This window comes from Mirounga angustirostris, unplaced genomic scaffold (genome assembly GCF_029215605.1).
Source record: "Mirounga angustirostris isolate CCGP_5_RB_7025 unplaced genomic scaffold, mMirAng1.0.hap1 SCAF_11, whole genome shotgun sequence".
NCBI lineage: Eukaryota > Metazoa > Chordata > Mammalia > Carnivora > Phocidae > Mirounga > Mirounga angustirostris.
The window spans coordinates 12,219,867-12,247,160 of record NW_026991719.1 but is presented as its reverse complement, the minus strand read 5'-3'; the positions used below and the strand labels follow the sequence as shown (position 1 = coordinate 12,247,160).

Below are 27,294 nucleotides of genomic sequence, written 5' to 3'. Positions count from 1 at the left end.
CAAATAAATAAATAAAATCTTAAAAAAAAAATAATAAAGTATGTAAAAATTTTAATGCAAAGATACATTGTACTATGATATCCTAATAAATAGAACAATGTAATCTTTACTCTGCAACATAACATTTTTCTTGGTTCCTGACATACACCATCTACTTATTCTCAGGTATGTACATTTTAGTTTATCCCCCCTCTATGGGAAAATGTCTAAACTTTAATTTTACATCATCAGTAGAAAATAGAAAATAAAATGACCAAAGAATGACCCATAAATGTATCCCACATTTATTGCAAGCATAAAGGGAGAGCAAGAAAAAAAATGTCTACTCTCTGAAAGCCAGACTGGGACTCTTTGAACTAATTTGGTTTTTTTCTTGCTCTAGTAGGACTATGGTACTAGGATTCATTGAATGGTCAGTGCAGAAATTCTCAGGAAAGGATATTTCATTTCTCACCTACCATTAATTTCAGGATTAGTCACCAGATTTATTCAGGGACATACTGTGGGGTCTCAAGTCCTCTCCAACTGTCATTGCTATACCAAGGGCTTTATATATTTTCCAGATTACAGTTATTACCTAAGATAGTGAAATAAAATACTTAATGTATATTAATATGAAAAGTACATGCAAATCTATATTTATATAACTGATTAAAAGAGGAAAGAACTGGGGTGCCTGGGTGGCTCAGTCGGTTAAGTGTCTGCCTTCAGCTCAGGTCATGATCCTGGGGTCCTGGGATCGAGCCCCACATCGGGCTCCCTGCTCAGCGGGGAGTCTGCTTCCCGCTCTCCTTCTGCCCCCCACCCCCAGCTCATGCTCTCTCTTGCTCTCTCTCTCAAATAAATAAAATCTTAAAAAAAAAAAAAAGAGGAAAGAACTATGCATCAATAATGTTTATTACTTGATTCTTTTGTTTGGTGATAAGCGCTAAGCAACACAACTACTGGTGGTTTGAGAAGGAATGCTGGCAGAGTCGATATCCCCACCTAGAACCCAAACCAAAGTACCATTTCTGAAGAGTGGTTGAACTCAAAAAGTGGGAATCAGAATGTACACAGGGATGACAAGTGTCTTAGTCTGTTTGGGCTGCCATAACAATGTACCATAGACTGGGGAGCTTACAAACAACGGTAATTTATTTCTCACAGTTCTGGAGCCTGGAAGTCCAAGATCAAGGTGCCAGCAGATTCGGTATCTGGTGAGAACTTCCTCACTGGCTCTTTGATGGCCATCTTCTTGCTGTATCCTCACATGGCTGAAGAAGTGAGAGAACTCTCTGGGGTCTCTTTTATAAGGGCACTAACCCCATCATGAGGCACCACCCTTATGACCTAATCACCTCCCAAAGGCCCCACCTCCTAATACCATCACATTGGGGGTTAGGTTTCAACATATGAATGGGGGGGCCATAAACATTCAGTTCCTAATAAGAATGCATTACTATTTACATGTAAAGTAGCCAGTATTGTTTAGATGTACTCATTATATGATTAAAATTAGAGCCTATTCGCTTAAATAAACTATATCCATTTTTGCTCAATAACATTTTATAGGAAAGAATTTAACCAATAAAGTTGAATTAAAAGGACAATAAAACATTAAGTAGAATAGGTATCAAGTAAATAATGTTGGTTTTTCTAGTGACACAGAAAAATACCTGAAGTGATTACAGTACTGTAATTTTGCTAATACTGCACCAAAAGAAATGTGTCCCTCGGTGAGCAAGGGAAAGACATCTTCCCCAGTTTTTTTGAGGGGGATGCCTGCTTTTAGAATAGCCAACTTTACCCTAGCCCACGTAGCTCTGGAAAGGAGAAAAGGACTAGCAGCTTGCCCTATTGGAATGTCAGCAGATTATGCACTGATCTGACAGAGGTGAGCTGAGGAGTGGGTGGTTTTTGTTTTCCTGCTTTTCTAATAAATCTGTTAGAGGAGTTTTCCAGTCACTTTCCGATCTACATGGTAAAGGATGTCCCACTAATTGTAGAGATATTGTACATATTAAAAAAAAAAAACTAATAGGAAGAAAAAGCCATTCAACAAATATTAATATTGTAAAGGAAGTGTTTTATTATAATATTTAATGAAGATGAGCAGCAATGTTAATACAAAATTCTTTCTCAAGCCCTCTGACAGACGTCAAGCCCATTTTCCCCCTTCAAGTTTAGGAAGGTACAAGTAAAACACTTTTGGAGGCACAAAAGACAAAAAGTTTCTTGTTAGGGTGTATAGTAGCCCCGGAATCTGCAGCACCCCTTTGGAGATCATATGGTTAAGGTGGAACCACACCTCCCCAAGGCAGTTTCCATAACCGCTACGGAGAAGGTGACCAAGAATTTATCATGCAAACCAGGACATGGTTGAGAGTGAGAGGATGCTGTTAATAATCACACCAGAACACCAGGTGCAAGTGAATCATGAGTGGCAAACCGGGACACACCCAATAAATACATCTTTGTAGCTCTAAGATTTAAGGGCAAATCAGGCATTGGTACATTGGTTCTCACTCCAATTTGGAAGACTCATTGCAAGAGAATTTTGCATGAGGAGTTTGCAAGAGGCCTGGGAGGGAAGCCCATGTGCTCTGGAAAATGTGTGTCTTGTGTGTTTACCCTTTTAAATAAAGGTAACTATGGTTTGAACAGATCAATTATATACAGTTAACATAAACTCCCCCCCCATTTACCTTTTTAAGAATTTTATTCATTTTCTTCCCAGAGAAGGCATGCATTTTAGAAGCAAATGCTTTCGCCCCCTCCCTTTTTTAAGAGCAGATATCCCCCCAAACTTACACAGACAACTCCAACCTTATTTGTTTCCTAGTGAATGTATTATTTATTTATTTATTTATTTATTTATTTATTTTTTAAAGATTTTATTTATTTATTCATGAGAGACAGAGAGAGAGAGAGGCAGAGGGAGAAGCTGGCTCCCAAGGAGCAGGGAGCCCGATGCGGGACTCGATCCCAGGACCCCGGGACCATGACCTGAGCCGAAGGCAGACGCTTAACCATCCGAGCCACCCAGGCGCCCGTATTACTTATTTTTAATTGTGGTAAAAGACACATAAAATTTACCATCTTAACCTTTTCCAGTGTACAGTTCAGTAGTGTTAAGTCTACTCATCCAACCTTACCTTGCAGATCAGATGATTAGCATACTAATGAAAGAAATACTACTAGTAAATGCAATATGAGTTTGAACACAGGCTTATAGGCAACTAGAAACATTCCAAGATATTTACAAGCAAAGGCAACAATGGCATGGATTCCTCAGAATATGTAGAATTCTCTAGATTTTTAGCCTGTTAAGTTTCTCTCCTTATTACTGTAGCAAAAGTCTTCTAAACCACTGTTTAAATTGGGAAGTTTATGTTGAGCACCTGCCTTGCAAAGAACCTCAACTAATGAAATAAAGTTCAGACAGTTTTCAAGGGAAGTCAAGATAGTTCTGTCATTGTGGAAAACATTATATTTTATGAAACAGCATACAAACAATGCAAAATAACACTATAAACTATAGACTGTTATATTACTAGTCTTTCAAAAAAGATTTCTGTAAATATGTCATGAAAGAATTTTAAATTCTAGGCACTTCAGGCATTTTCTTTAAAATGTTCTGCATATGCTTTCTATATGATCAAGTCCTGAAGTAATATATCTAATCTTCAGAAGTGCAAAAGGATTCCCAGTTATAAGTAAAATCTTGTTTTCTTTGAACTACAAAATATTTTTTCTATACCATAAATTGATAGTAAGCATATCATGTACTAGGAATGACAACTGAAGATCAGGGCAAATACTGAGAAGGCCTCATAAAAGAATATACATTCATGTTTTAAAATAAAATATACCTAAAACCATGGCCAATGTTCAGTGAGCCAGGAAGTACCAGTTTGGGCCCTAGGGTTGTTTCTGAAAGGCCTGCCTTCTGGATGGTGTCTGTGCCTTTCTAGTTGTTAAATATTTTGATTACCATCCCTACTTATAACTCTACAGAGCTACTAATAAACATAAAAGGGCAGCGCAGAAATATCAGACATAAAAAGACATTACAATTACCAACAGGTTGCTGTAAGGAGAAACTCCCGTCTTGTGCTGCTACTTCAGCCTTAGATGTCATTATCAATAAAATTAAGAACTCGTTTACCAAAGAGCTTTCCTCAAAGACTGACAAAGCACTGCCACACCAAGAAATGCATATCTATAATTATTATTAAATGCAGGTGTTTAGAATAGTCCAGTTAGCAATTTTTAAAAAGCTAGTATTTATTAAAGCAAAGTACTGCTTAGAGATGAGCACCTTAGGGGGTCACTTGGCTAGTTGAAGGCTGGGGTTTCGCTTGTATATTCAGTACATAATCATGACGGAAGGAAGAGCGGACAGTGCGATTCATTAGGGGCTGAAGGGGGCGGAAATTGTCCACCATTCTTTTCTCTTTCTCCCCTTCTGAAGTGAAAAGCAGGGTCCGAAACTGTTCAAGCTAGAAATAGAAGTAGGAAGCATAAATAATTTCAACAGAGTAACAGCTTAACTTTCATTTTTACAATTCTGAAACATTCTTCCACAACTAGATACAGTACAACTTCTTTCTGGGTAGGAATGCCTTTCACTACTAGATAGGGATTAAAATGTGTAGGGAGGAGAGTGAGAGGAGGTGGTAAAGCCAATGTGGTACTTGGAATCTGAAGACTGGGGGTCAAAGGCCCTGTCCCCCACATATTGGCCACTTGCCAAGGACAAGTTACTTCATCTTTGATTCTAGGAACCTCATCTTCATTTTTTTAAAGATTTTATTTATTTATTTGAGAGAGAGAAAGAAAGAGCAAGCACAAGTAAGGGGGAGCAGCAGTGGGAGAGGGAGAAGCAGGCTCCCCGCAGAGCAGGGAGCCCAACGCCGGACTTGATCCCAGGACCCCGGGATCATGACCTGAGCCAAAGGCAGACGCTTAATCGACTGAGCCACCCAGGCGCCCCTAGGAACCTCATCTTTTTTTTTTTTTTTTTAAAGATTTTATTTATTTATTTGAGAGAGAGAGAATGAGAGACAGAGAGCATGAGAGGGAGGAGGGTCAGAGGGAGAAGCAGACTCCCTGCCGAGCAGGGAGCCCAATGCGGGACTCGATCCTGGGACTCCAGGATCATGACCTGAGCCGAAGGCAGTCGCTTAACCAACTGAGCCACCCAGGCGCCCGGAACCTCATCTTGAAATGGGCAAAATAACTAGCCTACAGGATAATACAGGGAAGACCTGATGCATATAGTAATACTGCTGAAAATGTTTTATTTTTTCAAAATGTAACTAAATCATTAACATAAACAATGTATTCTTCATTGCTCACTGTACCTGGGCATTGTGGAGAAGGCAGTGTATGTGGATATCTTTTTGACAGTGGGATACCCCCTGCCATCACTGTCCAAAAGAATTTGCTGTGATGATAGAAATGTCCTCTTCATGATTCATTATGGTAGCCACAAACCACATATGGCTACTGAGTGCTTGAAATGTGGCCAGTGCAACTAAGGAACTGAATTTTTCTGTATTTATTTATTTTTAATTTTTTAAGTTTATTTATTTATTTTTTAGTAATTGCTACACCCATCATGGGGCTCAAGCTCACAACCCCGAGATCAAGACATGCATGCTCTATTGACTGAGCCAGCAAGGCGCCCTGTAACTGAATTTTTAAATTGATTTTTATTTTAATGTATATGTATATATATTTTTTAAGATTTTATTTATTTATTTATTTATTTGACAGAGAGAGACACAGCGAGAGAGGGAACACAAGCAGGGGGGGTGGGAGAGGGAGAAGCAGGCTTCCTGCGGAGCAGGGAGCCCGATGTGGGGCTCAATTCCAGGACCCTGGGATCATGACCTGAGCCAAAGGCAGATGCCTAACGACTGAGCCACCCAGGCATCCCTGTATTTATATTTTAATTTAAACGGCCACATGTGGCTAGTGGCTAATGGATTGGACAAAAGGTACAGTACAAAAGGAGCAGCCCCAGATCAAGGGCTTGTTCTCTAACATGGCAATAGCATCACTCACCCCCCTGGCTTTCTGAGCAACCGTATTTTGGAACACTTGACTTCAAGCCAGCCATAAGATCTTTTCACAACATTTCTCCTTACTCAATCAGGCACACTGCAACTATGGAGAGGACAGCCTGGGGCACAGTAGGCAAGCATGTTTGGATCAAAGACTTCAGGTCAAGTAGAGCTGCAGAGGCAGGACTGTGACCAGGGGCAAGTGCCAAACATAGTGACCATACTTGCAAATTATACATATACCCTCATAAATTAAGAACATGTCCAAGTAGTTAAGATTTATTTTTATTCAGCTAATTGTAAACGATTAGAAATAACTCAAGTATCATTAATAAGTTACATTAGGGGTGCCTGGGTGGCTCAGTCGGTTAAGCGTCTGCTTCAGCTCAGCTCATGATCCAAGGGTCCTGGGGTCGAGCTCTACGTCGGGCTCCCTGTTCAGCGGGAAGTCTGCCTCTCCCTCTTGATCTGCCTCTCCCCCTGCTCATGCTCTCTCTCCCCCCCCCCATCTCAAATAAATAAATAAAATCTTTAAAAATAATAACAAGTTACATTAGATCTATAAAATGGACTAGTACATTGCCATAAAAAATATTGAAGATAATGCTTATTATCTATAAAATGTTCTACATATCACTGAAAAGAGGAACAAAATGGTAGGTACAGAATGATTGCATTTGGTTAAGAAACTTATGTATATTTATGCAGATAAAAGACCAAAAGGATTTATGTGTATCTGTATAGATAAAAAACCAGAAGGATTTACCCAGTGACTGACACTGATTATAGGTGACTGGGATTATAGATGACAGCTAACATTTTTTTTCTCAATGAATTTTCTGTGTTGAGATTTCATTTGAAAACTCCTCACATGGGCCACTGACCCTCTGATTTACTGATTTTACTGATTTATTTTTCAGTGTTATATCAGTTTTTAAATATGAAGGATAGATGCAGACTAAATGTATAGGCCACCAAGCCCAGGCTTATGGACAGTTAAGCTCTCTATTTTTTGTAATTTGTTTTTGGTGGTTTTTATCACACAGATTAAAAAAAAAAAATTTGTGGTCTAACTTACTAGTTACTTTCTTTAGGACTTCTGGGTTTGATAAAATGTTAGAAAAGTTTCCTCCATTTGGAGGTATAAAAGATTTCTCTATGCTTGTCCTAGCACTTTTATGGTGGTGTTTTTAACATTTAATATATCTGGAATATATTCTTGTGTGAGGTCTGAATGGTGGATCTAAGTTTTCTCCCCCCAGTGTCTGCCCAGTTGTCCCCCAACAGCATTTACTGAGGAATCTCATCCCCACCGCCCCCAACTGAGATGAGATGCTACCTTTATCACAAACTAAATTCTCATATGTACTTGGCCATATTCCTGAACTTACCACTTTCTCCCCTCCAGTGATCTCTTCACTTGTGTGCCAGTACCACACTATTTCATTATTGAGGCTTTATAACCTTGTGGATCTAATCATCTCTCATTTTTTCTTTCAGAATTTTCTCAATTTTGCTTGTTTGTTTTTCTGTGTGATTTTAGAAGCAGTACATCTATCTAAAAATCCTATTGGCACAGTAAATGGACCACATCAAATTTAGGGAGAATAAACAATTAATGGAGAATAACAACTGAAAGAGAGTGGACATCAAAGGTGTTTTTATGCTGTCTTCTGATTAATAGCGTGGTATGAATTTTATGAATTCTTTTATGTCCTTCAGGGATGTTTTAAGTTTACATGTTAAATTTTCTTGATAGGCTTACTCTAAGGTATTTTATATTTTTGTTTCCATTATAAACAGTGTTCATTCTTCTATTATAACTTTGTATCATTATATCCTTTAACTGATTATGATTTATATATGTTAAGTATATTGATTTTTATAAATTAATATTATTCTCCACTAAGTACTGAATTACCTTATTTTTGAAGTAGTTTTTTATTGTTTCTCTAATTTGTTTTTTCTTTTTTGGTCTAATCATATTAGATACTTCAGGAACATAATACAAAATTGTATATGGTAATAATCTTTCTCTATTAGGCATACTATTTATTTTTGAACTGAGAGCAATCCCTTTTATCAAGTTAGGGAACTCTCCATTCATTTCTATTTTATTTAAAAATTTATGAAACTGAGGGGTCCCTGGGTGGCACAGTGGGTTGAGCATCCAACTCTTGGTTTTGGCTCAGGTCATGATCTTAGGGTCATGGGGTCAAGCCCTGCTTCAGGCTCCAAGTGCCGAGCTCAGTGAGGAGTTTGCTGAAGTTTTTCTCTCCCTCTCCCTCTGCCCCTCCCTGTGTGCTTGCTCTCTCTAAAATAAAAAAACCTGGGGGGCCTGGGTGGCTCATCGGTTAAGTGCCTGCCTCTGGCCCAGGTCATGATCTCGGGGTCCTGGGATCAAGCCCCCATCGGGCTCTCTGCTCAGCAGGGAACCTGCTTCTCCCTCTCCCTCTACCTGTGGCTCTGCCTACTTGTGCTCTCTCTCTCTGTGTCAAATAAATAAATAAAATCTTTAAAAAATAAAATAAACCTTAAAAAATTTTTATTTTTATTTTATTATTATTATTTTTAAGATTTTATTTATTTATTTACAGAGAGAGACAGCTAGAGAGGGAACACAAGCAGGCGGAGTGGGAGAGGGAGAAGCAGGCTACCCGCCGAGCAGGGAGCCCGATGTGGGGCTCGATCCCAGGACCCTGGGATCATGACCTGAGCCGAAGGCAGACGCTCAATGACTGAGCCACCCATGCGCCCCACAAACCTTAAAAAATTTTTAAAACTGAATAGTGAATTTTGCTAATGCCTTTTAACAATATATGGAAATGGTTATATGATTTTTTTTTTTTTTTAAGATTTTATTTATTTTTTAACAGAGAGAGAGACAGCGAGAGAGGGAACACAAGCAGGGAGAGCGGGAGAGGGAGAAGCAGGCCTCCCGCCGAGCAGGGAGCCCGATGTAGGACTTGATCCCAGGACCCTGGGATCATGACCGGAGCCGAAGGCAGACGCCCAATGACTGAGCCACCCAGGCACCCTGGTTATAGGATTTTTCTATGTAGATTCACTGATATGATGAATTATATTAATATCATTCCTAATAATGAACCATCCTTACTTTGCTGGAATATACACTATTTGGTTGAAGTGTATTATTTCTTCTAATGTACTGCTAGCTTCTATTTCTCATATATTATTTTTGCTTTCTTTAAAATATATTCTTCAGGGACGCCTGGGTGGCTCAGTCGGTTAAGCCTCTGCCTTCGGCTCAGGTCATGATTCCAGGGTCCTGGGATCGAGTTCCACATCGGGCTCCTTGCTCAGCAAGGAGCCTGCTTCTCCCTCTGCCTGCCTCTGTCTGTCTCTCTCTCTGATAAATAAATAAAATCTTTAAAAAAAAAAAATATATATATATATATATATATTCTTCAGAGGGGTGCCTGGATGGCACAGTTGGTTAAGCATCGGACTCTTGGTATCGGCTCAGGTCACGATCTCAGGGTCATGGGATTGAGCCCCATATGAGGCTCTGTGCTAAGCATGGAGCTTACTTAAGACTCTCTATCTCCCTCTCCCTCTGCTCCTACCACTCATGCTCTTTCTCTCTCTCTCTCTCCCTCTCTAAAATAAATAAATAAATCTTTAAAAAAATTAAATATATTTTTCAATCTTTAGTTTATCTTTATTTTTTGGTCCAATATTTGATGGATGTTGGTATCTGTTATCCTGACTTCATAAAAAAGATTTTGGAAGCTTTTGCTCTTGTAAAAATACTTTGTAATTAATAAAAAGCCCATAAAGCAAGCATATACAAATATTACTGTAGTTTAGTTAAATTATGAATTAAACAGGATTTTGTTCGTTGACATAGTAATCACCACTTAAACTTATTTTTTTTTTTAAGATTTATTTATTTATTTGAGAGAGCGAGAATGAGAGAGAGTACATGAGAGGGGGGAGGGTCAGAGGGAGAAGCAGGTGCCTCGCTGAGCAGGGAGCCCGATGCGGGACTCGATCCCGGGACTCCAGGATCATGACCTGAGCCGAAGGCAGTTGCCTAACCAACTGAGCCACCCAGGCGCCCCCACTTAAACTTACTTTTAAAGAGAAAATAAACTCCAAGTTCAAAACATCTGACTTAGAATTTCTGGACAGACATTGTTGGATTCTGTCTTTATCCTGAGGTTCCAGAGCAAAATTTCCTTATGGATTTTAAAGGGTTTTGAGCACATCCATTTCCAGCCTTCATTCTTCCCTTTAAAAGGGTCTTGTTTATATAGAGATTCATATTTATATATAAAATACACAATGCATAAGACATATGTCATTGCCAAATATGAAAGTAAAAAGCTTGTTTCCTAAATTTTAACTCTTCTCTCTAGTTGACTTGAAGCATTCCCTAATTTATATCCAAATTTTAAGACAAGATATTAGCACATTTTAATAAAAATGTATAAGCATTACAAGATGTTAACAACTAATGCCAAAGTCAGAGGCCAGCCTTGTTTTAAAGGGGCAGGCTAGCATTTCCTCAGACAGAAATGTGGAAAGAATATACCTGATCATGATCAACCTCTACAGGCTGCTTCTTAATGATCCAGGTGACGGACTCGGAGAGTGGCGGGGTAGTCAGGGACCCTGAGTAGGTCCAGTAATCTGGGCAGGCAGGCATTAGGCAGGAAGGATCAAATGACCCAAATTCCACAAGGGTGTCCTGGCCAAGAGAAGAGGTCACCAAGTTATCATTTCGTGGTGAAAATCACTCAGGAATCAGATGATGAAGTGATGAATCTAGGGGTGTCTGGGGACCAGCAATGGTCTAGAGATCTCTGGGTACCTTAGGACAGAATCATGCCCATGCCTTGTTCCTGTAATTAACTATGTAGTTCTGATACTCCTCCATGGGAACACAGCACAAACCACTTCCTCCCTCCATTCTAGTGAGTTTACTGCAGGTGGTCTCCTCTGAACTCTATGGGAGGCATCAGGCAGTAGCTGGTGCATGAACAAGGAGACTTCTCTCTTTCAAGAGAAACCAACAGAATCCTCCTTTCTAAAACACAATGCAAATTTGGGGGAGCCAGGCTCCTGGACTAAAAAGGGAGACAGAAGAGAAGGAAGGGAAAAGAGGGAGATAGACAGGGAGAGAGAGGGAAAGAGGCGGTGGGGAGAGAGACCGAGGTGGGGAGGAGAGGGAGAGAGGGAGGGAGGGAGAGAGAGAGAGAAAGAGAGAGAGAGAGAAGATGCAGACCTCCAGGGAACAGCCCCTTCGGGATTCCGAATCATGAACAGTTAGTCCTGGGGCCTGGACAAAGGTATCCATTCTGAAGGATACAGGTCATTATTCTTTACAGGCCAAGCCACGTTTCTGTCAAATGCTTCTTTGCTCCCTGCCCATGGGATGGGAGGTCGAGTCAACAGGGCTGCTCTGAGTGTTTCCACAGGGACTCAGAAGGAGCAGAGGAGGGGACAGCACTGGGTTCCCGAGTCCCCGAGTGCTAGGGCAGGGCAGCAAAACCAAAGTGGTCAGCGCGCACCCACAGAACCACTTCTGTCCCCTGCAAGGTGTCCCAGGGCCGGGAGCTCTCAACACACACATATGAAGTGGCAAGTGCTCTTCCACGACAACTCGCAACATGCCTTGTGAGTGTCTCCACTCTGAGATTAAACATAACATGTATTTCAAGTGACTTAGGGAAAAATAGTACTACCTTATGCTTGATCGATGGCAAAGTATCCACCAATTTCTGTAGCTCTTTGTGATTTTTGCCTAGCTAAAGGAGCAGCAATGAGAAAATATTAAAAACAACTGACATCTCACTTTTGAAACATGACAGAATGTGAATTAAAATTAGTCACCTGGTGATTACATAAAAACAAACCAATCACACGACTTATACTACACTTAAACTGGTAATTTAGATCACTAAAAACATCACTGAATTCAATTAGATACAGAACAAATGAGCAGGCTGTTTGCTGACGGGGTCTGCGTGCCTGCAGGAAACGTGCCCCTGCTCCACTTAAATAGCAGTCCTTATGCTGAAATTTTAATTAATTAAAATTAAAAATTTTTCAAGAGCTCATTTGCCACATGTGGCTTGTGACTACTGGACTGTGCATTTTTATACCATTTGAAATATATTCATAGCAATCTTGTACTTTAACCACTGTTTATTTTTTTTCTTTCCTGTTTTCTTAAGTTGAAGTGTAGTTGACACCCAGTATTACTTTAGTTTCAGGTGTACAACATTCCACAAGCCAGTCATTGTTTCTTTTTAATCCCAATACACTTAGATCTTAATATTACAATGTTGTATCTTTTCATCCTAGGATACAATACATCATTTAAAGTCGGTCAGACTTTCTTACCTTTAAAAATACTCCGATCACAGCCAAACCATGTTCTTCCAATGCTGCATCCTCAAAGTTTTCAAATTTGACTGCATTCCAATGCACCAAATGCAGCTGAAACACCATTAAAAGCTGGTTTGACACATGACCACATAGGATCGCTCCACAACAAACAGCTTTATTCAACACGGTATTTTAACATGGTTCCTCACCCAAAATAAAGCCGCTGAGAAAAGCATATACCAATCTGGTGCAAAATGAGATAGAAATAAATAGGAAGAATTGCATGCAGGAGCAGCAATTGGTATTACTTCTTTTTTTAAAAAAAATATTTATTTATCTTGGGGGGGAGGGGCCGAGAGAGAGAGAGACTCTCAAGCAGACTCCACATGGAGGGTAGAGCCCGATGCGGGACTCGATCCCAGGACTCTGAGATCATGACCTGAGCCGAAATCAAGAGTCAGCCACTCAACTGACTGAGCCACCCAGGCACTCCTAATATTACTTCTGAATAGAGGGATTTGTTTAGAGAAAAATAAAAAAAAAATACAACAAAGTAATATTTCAGTAAGGGAGCAACATCTGTCCTTTCCCATACTGATCTGCATGAATCCATCATATCCAAAATCTATTTGCATCCTAAGGAGAGAGATTTATATTGAGAGAAATAGATTCTCTCCACGGGAATTAGACAAGAGTTGAAGACAAATTTCTTTGAGGGATAACCACTTAAAATGTGCTTCTTTTTAAGGTGACATCTAAAACTAAATTAGGGGAAAAATTGTAAGAAGAAATTCTACTTCCTTATGCCTTCCCTATACCTCCCTACAAATTATTTCTTGTCCATCATTCACGAATGCATCATCACCCAGCCTCCCAAGTAGACCCTCAAGGTCACGGTTCACTTGTTCTTCTCCTCTCCTGAAGTGGACCCTGCCTCCAAGTCCTGTTCCTTTTTATTTCAGAAGTGCCTGTTAAATCTTGCTCTTTTCCTCTATTTCTATCGCCACAGCCTTCCTTGAGGCTCCTACCAATTCTCACTTGGATTAATTCAACCTGGTGGCCCTGCATGGTGGCCTAGGTTATAACTTCAGGCTATAATTTGAGCCTAGCTTAAAATTCTGGAAGGATTCTGTTTTAGGATCTTAAGGGTCATTTCTGCTCTATTATTTGAGATGAGGGCAGATCATCATGTTTACATGTATAAACTGGGAGTAATCACATATGCCTGAGAGAACGCTTTAGCATTTATAGGACCCGCCCCCCTGATTTTTCCTGAGGCTGTCTTAGAAACGCAGCACTGTCCCCGCCTCACAGTTGTCACTGCTCCCAAGCTGCTCAACATACCTCTGCCGGGTAACATTTGCTGTCCACGGTGTGCTCGGAGCCCCAGGCATCGATGGCCCCCCAGTGAAAATGGAATTGCTTCAATCGGTAGTTGTGCTCCAGGGGTCCTCCCTCGATCACTGAAATGGCATGCCCAACAATTCAGGGGACAGTTTTTCACACCATGGAGGAATGTGGGGGGAAAGGCCAGAGCTTTGGGTGGACCTTCTACATAAACTGTCTTAAGCGGAGCCCACTTAGATATTAGATACAAGTGTATAGAAACTTGATTTCCATGCAGTCAATACAGGTATAAGGGCACGACCTGCACTCTCGAAGACACTGAGATTTAATGGCACTCCAAGCTACCTACAACTGTTAAAGGCCAATTCTTGGCTTATTTTTATATTCTGTATTTACTGTGCCCACTTTTTTTTTTTTTTTTTTACAGGAACATAAAATAAGTTTAAGGGTTTTATTATCAAAGTCTTGTAAAACAATTTTAGAAACTGTATATCAACATGGCACAGACTGTAGCCTACTTTAGTTTTTACTGCACAAAAGTGAAGCTTGAAACTCCTGTAACTAAGAACCCAGCTGCCTAACTATGTTGCATTTCACATGGGATCAATGTGTGCATTAGACTACTATTGCAGTAACAGTAACAAAAGGTATTGGTTTTATACTTAAAGTCAAATAAAAAGTACATTATAAAGTAGATCTGTCTTATATGAAGGTCCATTTAAAATGCACTACCCCCCTTTTCCAACACTGAGATGAAAACAAATTAATGAAAGAGTGGGAAATTGAAAATCAGGACAAGAGACAACTTTCTTTTACAGATGCACTCAGGCAGATAGCTTTCACTGCCGTAGAGGTGGGATAAATGATTTCAGGGAAAAAAAATTTCTAAACACCTTAATAAAAAAGTATATGACTCTACTTCAAAATATGCTACTTATTCACCGCCAAAGACAGTTTCATTTGAAATCTTGTTTCTGTAATTAAAGCCGTTAAAAAAAATGAGTGCATACATAACCTTTCAAAGTTAAACAAAAGCCACAAAAATTTAGCTATGAGGCTTAAAGGATTATCTATTTCAAATGTTCACTTTCAGATGTAACTATAAGAACGCTAATTTGTCATGTCAGCAAACAAGACCATAAGCAGATCCATTACGTTGGGGATTTTAATGACATTTAGGATATTCCTGCCACAATTAACACTCATTTCCTATATGGCTGTATTACAGCAATGAATCAAATTCTAGAAATACTGTAAGTGAACTTACTTAATAAAGGAGACCACACAACATAAACAGTCCATGCCTGCTGTGGATGCACGCTGCTTTTCAGGTTTGTTATGAAGCAGCACCAGAAGACTCAAATTGCTTGGTTACCCAATCAGATTTCATCACGTCATGAACTGGTTACTCCTGTATCACTTTGCACAAGCTTTGGGGATGTAAGTAACTAGTATCAATATCAGGAGCTATGTAACCATTTATAACAGAGCTGTATCCATGTGGGTTTGAGAACAAATACAGCATTAAGAAGTCAGACAAAGGAACGGCCGCTGGTGCGAGTATGCAGCTGGCTCCCCATGGAGGCAACACGCAGCCACTCACATCTCTATCTTCTTCACGATGATCATCTCCATTCACTTTGATTCTCTCAGTGAATCACCAATTCCTTTTTCCACAGAACAGTTTTTTGTTTTAGGGGAACTTGATTCTGTTGGCTTCTTCTCTTTTTTCTCTTTGTCGCTATCATTCCCTTGTTCCTCTCCATCATAGTCCTGTGTAACTTTTACATCTTTTTCACTCTGATTTTCTTTCCTGATGATCCTTTTCCCGATCTTTCCTTTTCTTCTTCTTGCTTGTTGATTATTCTCTTTTATCTCTCCTTCTTTGTCTTTATCTTTCTTCTTTTTCTTTTTATGTCTTCTAGGGGATGGTGAGTGAGATGATTTTCTCTTAGGTGACCTAGGCTTTTTAGGAGATCTTGTGCCACTCCTATTTCGTCCTTGTCTTTCTCTGCTTGCGCTTCTGGAACGTCTGGCTGTGCTATAACTTTTTGGTGGTATTTTGGAACATTCCTTTTATCTTCTTTCTTTTTGGCCCTGGTTTTTGATGTACTCCTTTACCTTCTACCTCTCTCTCTGGAATGAAATCTTCTCTGTCTTGGACTTTTGGATCACCGCCTACTCCTTGACTTAGAATGTGATCTCCTTTCCAGTCTGCTTCTTGATTGCCTATGCCTAGAAGATGAGGGAGTCCTCCTCTTCCTAGAACATGATCTTGACCTTGAGTTACTGTGCCTGCTTTCTAATTGTGCAATAAAATGCAAATTTCTCTTAACATATTTATCCAAACCAATCTCATAAAACTGAAATGTGGAGACAAAAGATGCTCTTTCTTTATGCACGGATACGTTTTTTTTCTTAAGTAAACTCTATACCCAACGCAGGGCTCGAACTCACAACCCTGAGATCAAGAGTCACATGCTCTATCAACTGAGCCAGCCGGGTGCCCCTTGTTTTTCAATTTTGGAAGATACTAGCATTTCTTTCCCTTTCATTGAAATGGAATAGGAAATTTGCAAGTGAAAAATTATCACCCATCTCTCTTTGAACACAGTGAACAATGTGAGTCATCCACTCTACCACTGGCCTCACCATGTTGGATAATAAATACCTTCTCTTTAGAGTTTTCTGAACTAGGGAAATCAATACATTAAACGCAAAATATTCAGATAAAACGAGATTTTAAAATCACCCTTCCTCAGACTTTGGGTTGTGCTGGTATTTTTTCCCTTGAATTTGCTAACACCTATTAATTAGTTCCTCTTTTCTTCCATCTAATCCAACCCTGGTGATGTCTGTCCATGGTTAAACCAATACAACAGCACAAAACCTACCCATCTCATCTATCTTAGTGATCTTTAGTGCTTCTTGCATCACTAGTTGAATTTTATGTACGACCCCAAGGACCAAATACACTGGCTATGTCATGCAGTGGTCTGCTATGTATCTTACTGCCTTTTGAAAATATTTTACATAATTTCTTCTTAAAAGTTTTTGAAAGGGGCGCCTGGGTGGCTCAGTTGTTAAAGCGTCTGCCTTCGGCTCAGGTCATGATCCCAGGGTCCTGGGATCGAGCCCCGCATCGGGCTCCCTGCTCCGCGGGAAGCCTGCTTCTCCCTCTCCCATTCCCCCTGCTTGTGTTCCCTCTCTCGCCGTGTCTCTCTCTGTCAGATAAATAAATAAAATCTTTAAAAAAAAAAGTTTTTTAAAGAGGCGAGCAAAGATACCAATGAGAACTTTTCTTTGAGGGGCAGGGGAGGTGCAGAGAATAATACCACCTGATTCACTAAGTTACTAGGAGGATGGTACTAGAGCATACTGAAATAAAAATAAAATTATCTTCCCAAAACGTGTTTTTCTATGCCAGCTCCATACTGTGAGCTTGATTTTGGCAGATATTCAATCTAATGTGTTTAATGAAATTGAAGGTCTCATCCCGTTAAGTGAGCAAGGTGAGAGAGGAAGGCCTTCTCTCCTATCCCCAGAAAAACTGGCAACATACCCTGGACACTCACTGTGTGTCTCCTCCCAAGATAATGAGCAAGGCAGAAAGATGTTTGCAATAGATAGCTGCAGGAGGAAGGGGGCAGAACTGGTCTTCAGGTGTGTTTTGATTCACCCACACAATACTAAATACGTTTTAAAGTTCATTACCAACATTTAAAGCTAGACAATTTTACATAAAAATCCACATTTGCCACTTGAGAAAGAGATGTCCTGCCCACGTTGGGCACATGCTCGCCAGGCAACAGGCTGGGCGGGAGAAATGGCCACTGCCTTTAGATGGTCCTGCCAGTTCTTCACAGTCACCATCACTGCCTTTTCTTCCAGACTCTCCCTGCCTGGCTCAGGCTCATTATCTCTACAGCACTGTACCTCTACCTTTGTGATCTCTGGGAGGGAAGTTAGAAACCCAGGCATCTGGGGGCGCCTGGGTGGCTCAGTCGGCTAAGCGGCTGCCTTCGGCTCAGGTCATGATCCCAGGGTCCTGGGATCGAGCCCCACATCGGGCTCCCTGCTCAGCGGGAAGCCTGCTTCTCCCTCTCCCTCTGCCTGCCACTCTGCCTACTTGTGCTGTCTATCTCTCTGTCAAATAAATAAATAAAATCTTTAAAAAAAAAAAAAAAGAGAGAGAAACCCAGGCATCTGACTTGGGCATTTCTAGCTAGAAAAATCATTAAGTCACTACATGTAGGGGTGCCTGGGTGGCTCAGTCGGTTAAGCATCTGCCTTCAGCTCAGGTCATGATCCCAGGGGTCCTGGGATCGAGCCCGGTGTCGGGCTCCCTGCTCAGCAGGGAGTCTGCTTCTCCCTCTCCCACTGCCCCTTACCCCCACTCATGCTCTCGCTCTCTCTCAAATAAAATCTTTTTAAAAAAAGTCTCTACATGTGCTGGGTACTATACCTATATAAATTGTACATAGGGAAGACGTGAGATAGGGAGGTATTCTCCTGTATGATGTGGTTAAGAGCATTCACTTTACAGGAAAAGGACCTCAGTTTGCATTAATGGGCTTTGTGCCATTAGCCATGTGTCCTGGCAATTTCTAAGATGACTCTCAGTGATCCCTATCTCCTGGTCTTCACACCCTTATGTAATTTCCCCTGAGTATGAGCTGGACCTTGTGACTTGCTTCTAAGGGCAAAATTGATGGGATGTCACCTTTGAGATTAGGTTACAAAAAGATGCTGGTTGCCATCTCGCTTGCCCTCTCAGACTCTTCTTACTTGCTCGCACTGACGAAGCCAGCTGCCATGTTGTGAGCTGCTCTACGGAGAGGCCCACTTGGCAAGGAAAAGGGAGCAACCTCTGGCCAACAGCCAGCAAAGAACTGAGGCCCTGAGAGAAACGGATTCCTGCCAACGGCCACTTGAGTGAATTTGGAAGAGGATCCTTGCCAGAGGAGCCTGGAGATGAAACGCCAACAACAGCTGACACCTCAATCACAGCCGAGTATGAGACCTAGAGCAAGAGTTCCCAGGTAAGGTGCACCCAGATTCCCCATCTCTGGGCACAGTCTGCAGAACTCTCCGAGTATCGGCTCCTGCCTACCTCAGGATGTGCTTGTCTTCTTCCTTCTTGCACTCTACACACAGTAATACCTAATACAAGCAGTGCACTTCCTTGAACCTCCACCTCCTTGTGGACTACCCAGAGGTCACCTCTGCCAGGAAACCTTCTCCCACTGGAGCCCACGTGAACACTTCCCTCACAGCACTTAGCACTCTGCATTAGCATTAGCGTTGTCTCTTCAAGGGTCTGTCTGCCCCCCACCCCATTGTAAGCTCCTTAAAGGCAGCGACCGACCGTCTCTTCTTCCTCTTTCTATTCTGGGTACCTGGCACAGTGCCTGGCACTTAGATCCTGGATGAAACCAGGGACTAAAGAAATAGACTACAAAGTGTCTGTTGGGTTTGTTAATTGAAACATCACTCGTATCCTCAGCAAGAGCGAGGAAAAGGGTGGGGTAAGGGGGAGCAGAAGTGTAGATGAGAGAGGCAAGTATAGTCAGCAAGAAACAAGCAGAGAAGGGAGACGGAAGATAGGAAATTAGAAAGCAGAGTAGTCATAAGATATTTCAAACAAATATGTATTTATTTATTTGAGCTTGTTGACATTTTGTTCTTTTGGTTTTCTAAGGTGAGAAAGGATTAAACTTGTAAAAAATAACGTGAAGGTGAAGGAGCTAGCAGAGAAAGGGATGATGAAGGGAAAGGCGATACACAGGACCCAAACAAAGGAAACTAAATGCAAGGAAATGGGCACGAAACTGTCTGGGGGTGATGGAAATGTTCTAAAATTGGACTGTTCTAATGGTTCCACCACCTTCTAAAACTGCTAAAAATCATCACATTGTTTTCTCTGAAAAAGTAAATGTGGGACCAAAATTCGGAAGAACTTCAAATGTCTGTGGAAGCATTCTTCCTGGGTTTACCAGTGATGCCCCATAAAAGTGTAAAGTGATGCAAGATGGGGCAGGAAGCACCCTTAGGAGAACAATAGGACTCACCTCTTCCTCCCTTTGAGGCCTGGTAACATAGGCGATGAGGGTACTTACGGAGGAGGTGAAATTATTAGAGATCATTCAAGGGCATAATTTAGTGCCCCTCCCCAGAATATTTTGTATCCCTCACATGCACTCATTCAAATCACTATCTGTGTCCTATTCAGAGAAGACAAATAAGAAAACAGCACCCAGCAAAGGGCGGCGGTACGAGATGCTCACATACCTTCTCTTATTATCCTTTTAATTTCGATAAGGTTGGTGGTGATGTCTCTCTTTCATTCCTGATTTTAGTAATCTGAATCTTCTCTTATTTGTGTTCTTGGTCCACCTGTCTAAGAGTTTATCAGTTTGGTTGATCTTTCTGGAGAATCAACTTTTGACTTCATTGATTTCTGCTCTGTCCTTTATTATGCCCTTCTTTGTGTCTGCTTTGGGTTTAGTTTGCTCTTCTTCTAGCTCCTTAAGGTGGAAAGCTAGGTTATTGATTTGAGAAATTTCTTCTTCTCCAATATAGGCATTTTCATGTCTAATTTCCCTCTAAGCACTGCTTTTGCTGCATCCCATAAGGTTTGGTATGTTTTCTTTTTATCACATACCTTCCCCAAACCCTTTCCTTGCATACGTTATCCCGAGTTCTTTGTAAAGCACACTGCAGAAGCATTGCCTAGTTTTTTAAAATTTATAGACGTTGATATTTATTAGCTCCTTTCTAGAATTAGAACCAATGTTCTCGCCTTTCTTCATTTCTAGGTAGTCTTTGCTCTCTTTTACTTTTTCTTTAGGTTTTATGTTCATTCACTCTTTCTTCCTCTTTGAATGCTATGAATTATTTTGCAACAGCATGGAGAAATAGCAATGAAGAATAAGGAGGAAATAGGAGGCAATCACTGAAATGTGGAAAAAGAAAGAGATAGCGAAAGTTAGGTACTTATCATAGATTAATGGTATCTTAAAGAAAATGATTATTAACGCTTAATAAAAAGAGGTTACCTATTTTGGTCCTTCCTAACAAAACAAGCAGAAAATTAGCAACCTCTCCACAATTTTTCTTGTATGTTTTGTAAAAACAGTGTGACACTCTGACACACCTAAAGAAAGTGACGTCAAGGAATGATTTAGTTAGTTGTCTTGGGAGGTACCTCATGAGCTACTATGAGGAAAATGCAAGGCATTTGTTTTCCATCTGAGACTGCCCAAGCAAACTGGTGGAAAAGCATTCTTGAATCTATTGTTCAAAAGAAAAAAAAATGACTAGAAAATAAAACAGAAAGCTATTTGCCTGGAATGATCTGGAGATTAACTCACTTGGTTAAGAAACCAACTGAACAACTTCCCACAATTTCCAATTCAGTGAAGCAATCATAGATTGGAAACACAGTCTCTAGATCAGCAAGGTCATTAGAAGGCTAACCAACATTTAGGATCCTCAGAAGAAAAGAAAGAAGGTTGCCAGGGCCCTACATAGGACTGAGATTTGAGAGGATCACCACGCATCCCGAGTGCATGCAAGAGAGTTGGGTGTTTACAGACTGGGTCTGCCCACTAGTCTAGTTGGCAGGAGTAACGGTAGAATTCGACAGAGACAAAGTAAAGCTCATCATCATGTAAGGTGGTCATCTAGGACATAGGAATGCAGGTTGCTATTTTGAAGATTTCTGGAATCGTTATATACAATGTAATATTATAGGCTTCCAGTTGAGATGGGGGCACACTACGGGGTTTTGGAAAAAACTAGGAAGGATACTAATGAATTTGGGAGGAAAAGGAGTAATTACTTTCTTCTTAGTTTGAGAAATATATGTAAGATGGTCAAGGTTAGGGGGCCAGGTCATACCCTGGGGGAGAAAGAAGAAAATGGGGAACACAGGGACACCTAAACTCTTAAGGAGAGACTTGAGCACTTCCTGGATCACAGCAGAGAAGCAGGTCAAAGGGAAGAGAGCCGGAGATAATTCCCAATGGAGAAGCAGTCAGTTTGTGGCTGGGGCCAGAGGGCTGGGTCTAAGTTTCAGAGCATCACTAGGAAAATGCAGAGAGAACCAAGATACAGGTGAGAATCCTAGAGCCAGAACCAGGATAGATACAGGAGGGAACACTTCTGTTTATGCTTTAGGTTACATTTTTTACTTCATTCATTCACACTTTCATGGGCTCATCTCCTCATATTCATGAGAGAAAACTAATTTCCAAAAGGATTTCTCAATCTTGGAGGCTCTATTGATTTTTGAGGCTGGGTAAGTCTTTGTGAGTGCTGCCCCGTGTACTGTAGTTTTTCTTCAGCAGTTTTTCTGGCCTCGACCCACAAGATGTCAGTTGCACTCCCCTCCCCCCGACTCCGCAAGGGTGACAACTGAAAATGCCTACACATGTTGCCAAGTCCCCTAGCCCCTGGGGAGGGAGATAGGGCAAAATTGCCACTGGTTAAGAGCCACTCTTTAAAGATAAAGTATTTCAACTAAAAATGATTTCAGACTAAGATTACTTGATACCATCAAATTTGGTTGGAAAAAGAAAAGGAGAAAAAGAGAAAAGAAATCTACATAGAATTAATCACATTCTGTGTTCAACAGACACTAAAAGTTTCAGGTAAACTTTGAAATCATTCAGATTAGTCTATATCTGGTAGGTTGAAACCAGAAGATTCAAAAGCAATACAACATTTGGATTTGAAAATTTCTTTTAAGTTGTGTTTCTATTAAACCAGGTAATATTGTTTAATCAATAAAATTAACAGAATGTGAGTTTTCATTTTTCTATGTAGAACTGGTTGTTAAGACAATAACGTCATGTACACATGAATATTCTTTTTGCCCCATTTCAAAGGTATTGCAATCTGCTCAGTTAAATCTAAATAGTAATACTATTTAATGTAAAAGTGTCTTGTAAAGTCAGCAGAGAAAATGAATACATATTTAATACACACAAAATAAACTTTAGGCAAAGCTTTAATTTCAAATCCTATCTCTTATCTATATATAGAGATATACATACTTATTAATAAATACTACCTATACTAGTAGAAGAAAATGTTCATAAAAACTAGACGGGATTTTTTTCATATGTTGAAAAAGCTCAGTGCAGTGAGTCCCATGCCACTGGCCAAGGCGGTCTGCGTGCCCATGGATGCGGTGTGGTGTGGCCTGGGCTGACACGAGGCTGTCCCTCAACTCCAGACAAGACCACCAGTCGGGCTCTCACCTGATTTATCTGTAGAATCTTCAAATTCCACGAGGAAAGAGTACCCGTTATTCCAGACATGGAGGCAGGTGGTGGGGTCGTAAGAGATGGTGAGCGGTTTTAAGCCAGGATCATAGACGCTGTCCCTCCACCGGATGTTGATGGGCGACTGGCGCTCGCCCCCCGGGACCAGGTCCACGGTCTCCCAGAGCGGGTGCGCTAGGAGAAAGCACAGCGGGGCCATCGTCAAGACGCCGCTATCCGGGATCACACAGCAGGCAACTCCGGTGCTGGGGTGTGTCGAGGTGACGGAATCTAACTCTCAGGAAGTAGCCGCCCGGAGGCTACGACGGAAGCAGGGGGCAGAGGCGGCTCAGAGAGCAGCCTGCTGCTCTGTCGGCCACGAGCCGCTCGGTCTACCCTCTCCTCTCACCTAAACCAGGTGCCGCCCGGTCTCCGCAGGACAGGAAGACGCGGGCAGACTAGCGCCACGTGGAAGGAGGGTATTCTCAAATGGGTTTCCTTTCTTTACTGATCATCTTCTGAGCCCCACCCACCAGCCAGGTTCACATACAAGTACAAAGTAATGAAACTTTCCATCGTGGATTTCTCTTCAACAAAGGCCATGGGGGAAGAGGAGGGACAATTTTTGGAACGCAAACGTTCACGAAAGCACTGTAAATTTTTTACATTGCCGGGCTAGTAGAAATAAAGGCTTGCGTGGCATGCGTCTGTAATTTAGCTTGCAATGTGGAAGATTTCTGGATTATTTATACAATGCGATATTACAGTCTTCCAACGGAGATGAGGGCAACACTCCAGGGTTTTGGAAAAAACGAAGGAAGGTACCGATGAATCTGGCAAGGAAAAGGAGTCATTTCTTTCTTTTTTTTAAATTTATTTGACAGAGAGAGAGAGAGCGAGAGCAGGAACACAAGCAGGGGGAGTGGGAGAGGGAGAAGCAGGCTTCCCACCCAGCAGGGAGCCGATGCGGGGCTGGATCCCAGGACCCTGGGATCATGACCTGAGCCAAAGGCAGACGCCCAACGACTGAGCCACCCAGGCGCCCCCAAAGGAGTTATTTCTTCCTACTTTGAGCTATGCTAACCTTAAGAATAACACTGCCAGTCATCTCACCAGCAAAAAAAAATGGGGTTTTGGTGGGGAGGGGAATAGCAGAGAATTACAATCTGGGACAAGCAAGCTATAGCAAAACCATACACAAGTCCAGAGAACAAAGAGGAATGCTCTTTTACAGAGGAAAGGAGGAAGCTGGGAGGGCTTTTAGAAACAAAAAGTCCACTGGAGCAACCTGGGAGCTGGAACTGCAGTGGCTTCTCATTGCCTGAGCTGTAACTGTTTCACTGGCTGGGCTCTTGCTGGGGGAGAAGGGAAATCTTCCTTCCTCCTGCTGCCACAGTAAAGGAGTAGCTAAAAGTATCCACATGCAAAGTTTATTTCTTCCTGTTGGGTCTGCAACGGACAAGGAGCACTCCGACTCCACTATAGATTCAAGCGTTCAGGTGTATTGCACCAATCGTCCCACACAGACGCCACACATCACTGATCATGATTTTTCTACAAAGAATCAAGCACCAGGTGTTGTTCGTGGGAAGTCTCTGATAAATCACAGTGGACTTCCTGTAACACAGAGAGCTGCTGAGACATCCGTGCATGATGGATAGGACGTCATGCATAATCGGGGGTGCTCCAGTTCTCTGCCCCTTAGAAGCACCCCAGATGGGTAGAACCAAGAGCAATAGGGAAAGTAGAAGAAACATGAATTGAGATAAATCATTACCAATGACCCTCTGAGCCTCACCCCACTACGAAGAATGAGAGTAAGGATCTGAGAAAGTGATAAGGTAGCTGCTATTCAGTCAACCCACTCTGTATGGCAGGTTCACAGAGACACCTTTTTTCATTTAAAAAAAGGCCCAGAAACTTGCCTCCGGTTGACCTTTACAAAGGAGACATTTGTTTTGCTTGGGTAGCTGGTAAAATCTATAAAATCGAAATCCTAGCCGTATGGGTTTTTTTCTTGGGGGGGGGGGGTAAAAATGAGACAGAGGGCTCTCCTGAGAGTAGACCAGTTGTTCTCAACAGAAGGAGGGATGCTGCCCCTAGAAGACACTTGGCAATGTCTAGAGACATTTTTGGTTGTCACGACTGGAAGAGAGTGCTATTGACATCTAGTGGATAGAGGCCAAACATGCAGCTAAACATGCACAGAATTGTATGACCCCAAATGTCAATAAGTTGAGAAACCATGGTCTCTGCAAACTCAGGTATTTTCTTTTTTTAACTATTTCTTTCTATAAAACAGTACCATCTTATCTCTGGAGAGATCCAAACCCAATGTTTTTATTGATTTTCGTACTATAAAAGAACTTGCTCGTTTGAGAATAAGAATTTTGTTTCAGAAACCTAAAACAGAAAATGCATTTGCCTGGTACAATATTTTAATATAATAATCTAATTAGAATGCAAATTAGAAAGCAACTTGTAGGAGTGCTGACAATACTGACTCCATCTTTGCCTCTCCATCTTGTTCGCTGACCTGTCTTAGGTCTATGTGTTATGGGCCCCTTAGAGATTAATATTTGTACCTTAGAAATGCCAGCCAAGGCCAGAATGTGGAGAGGTTTGCTTTGGCCTCCCACGAATCTATTAGAGATAACCCAGTCTCTCTCCCCTTCCTGACGCACATATGGTGCCACAAGGTCTGTTAAATGTTGGCTGTCAATTAGGTGCATGCAAACCCTGTGAAATGCATGTGAACCCTCTGACCTCACTACAGTGCCCCCTGGAGTCCCCTCACTCTATAAAATCTGTGGACCAAGGTCCAGACTTTGCAAAGAATAGCTGTGTCTCGTCTGGATTGTCCGTCACCTGCCTGATACCCCGCAGTAAGTTACCCTGAATACAATTTGGTGTAAACTGTACGGAGTGGCCTGCTCTGTTTTCCGGTCTCAAAGTGCCTTCTCAGTTTGGGGGAAACTTTACTATCCTCCTCCCACCTTCTAACACAGGCAAACAGCCCTGATTCGGTTGTAAGGATGCCTGGCACAGAGAGACCTTGCAACTCCTTCCCCTCTAAGATACTCAGACTGTGGCTGAAGGTTTGAGAATTCACACGCTTCAAAACCAATTCATGAGGGTCTCCTGTAAGGACTAGGCAAGAAGGAAACTAACAAGCAGATCCCCAAGACGATCCCTCCTTTCACCTTGACTCGTCCCCCACACTCCATTCAGGAAATGCCCAGAATCTACTCTCACCCATGCAAACACTAGCCCAAGAAAAGCAGGCCTATTCCTTCATTGCTCTTTTATGACCTTAACGCTCCTATCAATTTATGCCTTTTGATTCACAAGTTCAGCTTCTAGAAGGTTTCCTTTCCCCCAGCACTTCCTCCTTTAGCCCAAACCATCCCCCCAACCAGGGGCCCGTGGTGACTGTTGCCTTAGTGAAGACAACTTTTGCCAAGGGTTTGTTCTGATAAGGATAATTCACATTTTTGTTCTGTCCTCCCATCCTCTTCCTCCATGTTAACAAAATACAGATTGAAATGATATCTTGGTAGTTGCTCATACTTTCCCTCAAAATAGGAAGAGGATTAAGTGTTCTAACAGTGCTTTCATTTTCAGGGGAAAATGAAATAAACAGAAACAGTGATTTTATCAACCATGGTTTCAGTGAGCAGAGGTACACTGTCATTATGAAGGAGTCACTACTACATTGCTGACGAGCACCAAAATCTCTTTAGATACCATAATGATAAGGTGCTTGGTTTTAGTTCTTATTTATATGACTAGTCCTGGCTTTGATTTATTTTGTGTTTGTACCACCCTATGTCTCCAGCCTCAGAGGTGTCCCTCTTTCAACTCCTGAAACACAGAAAGCACGTTCCTGTCTTAGCCCCTCACGTTCCTGCTCCTCCTCGTCAGAAATCAATTTCCCCTCATTCAACTTCCCCCTTATCTATAAGTCTTGGGCTTAATTGCCACCTTCTCAGTAAAATGTTCTCTGGCTACTCTCTTATAATATGATCCCCTCTTCTTATTATTTTTTAATCATAACACTCTGATCTTTTTCTTTTGAAAGATTTATTACACTGGTATGGTTATTATTATATTCATATGAAGGGTAGCAGAATATGCCACTGTAGGAAAGGACAAATAATTTTTCCCTCTACACTTCTAGGTCCTTAGGTGAGACCCCCCCTGCCACTGTAATAAAAAGACAGATTAATAGAAGAAAAAATTTTTTTTAATTACCTACTTCCTGACCA

At 41.4% G+C, this 27,294-nt stretch overlaps 1 protein-coding gene and 1 pseudogene across 11 annotated transcripts in view; both read right to left on the bottom strand.

Moving 5' to 3' along the window:
• Positions 1-2,051: 2,051 nt before the first annotated feature.
• Positions 2,052-27,294, bottom strand: part of CA5B (carbonic anhydrase 5B) — a 131,348-nt gene continuing 106,105 nt past the window's right edge. For 9 of the 11 annotated variants that reach the window (XM_064573791.1, XM_064573793.1, XM_064573792.1 and 6 more), the window contains 6 exons: positions 23,024-23,221; positions 13,755-13,873; positions 12,426-12,521; positions 11,765-11,827; positions 10,612-10,767; positions 2,052-4,484 (listed from right to left, as the gene is read on the bottom strand). In XM_064573791.1, the coding sequence (XP_064429861.1) occupies positions 4,305-4,484; positions 10,612-10,767; positions 11,765-11,827; positions 12,426-12,521; positions 13,755-13,873; positions 23,024-23,221 (812 nt within the window). In that variant the 3' untranslated portion in view covers positions 2,052-4,304. The remainder of the gene's footprint in view (positions 4,485-10,611; positions 10,768-11,764; positions 11,828-12,425; positions 12,522-13,754; positions 13,874-23,023; positions 23,222-27,294) is intronic. The other 2 variants (XM_064573796.1, XM_064573800.1) reach the window with 2 other exon arrangements.
• On the bottom strand, positions 13,881-18,574 carry LOC123850970 (serine/arginine-rich splicing factor 11-like; annotated as a pseudogene).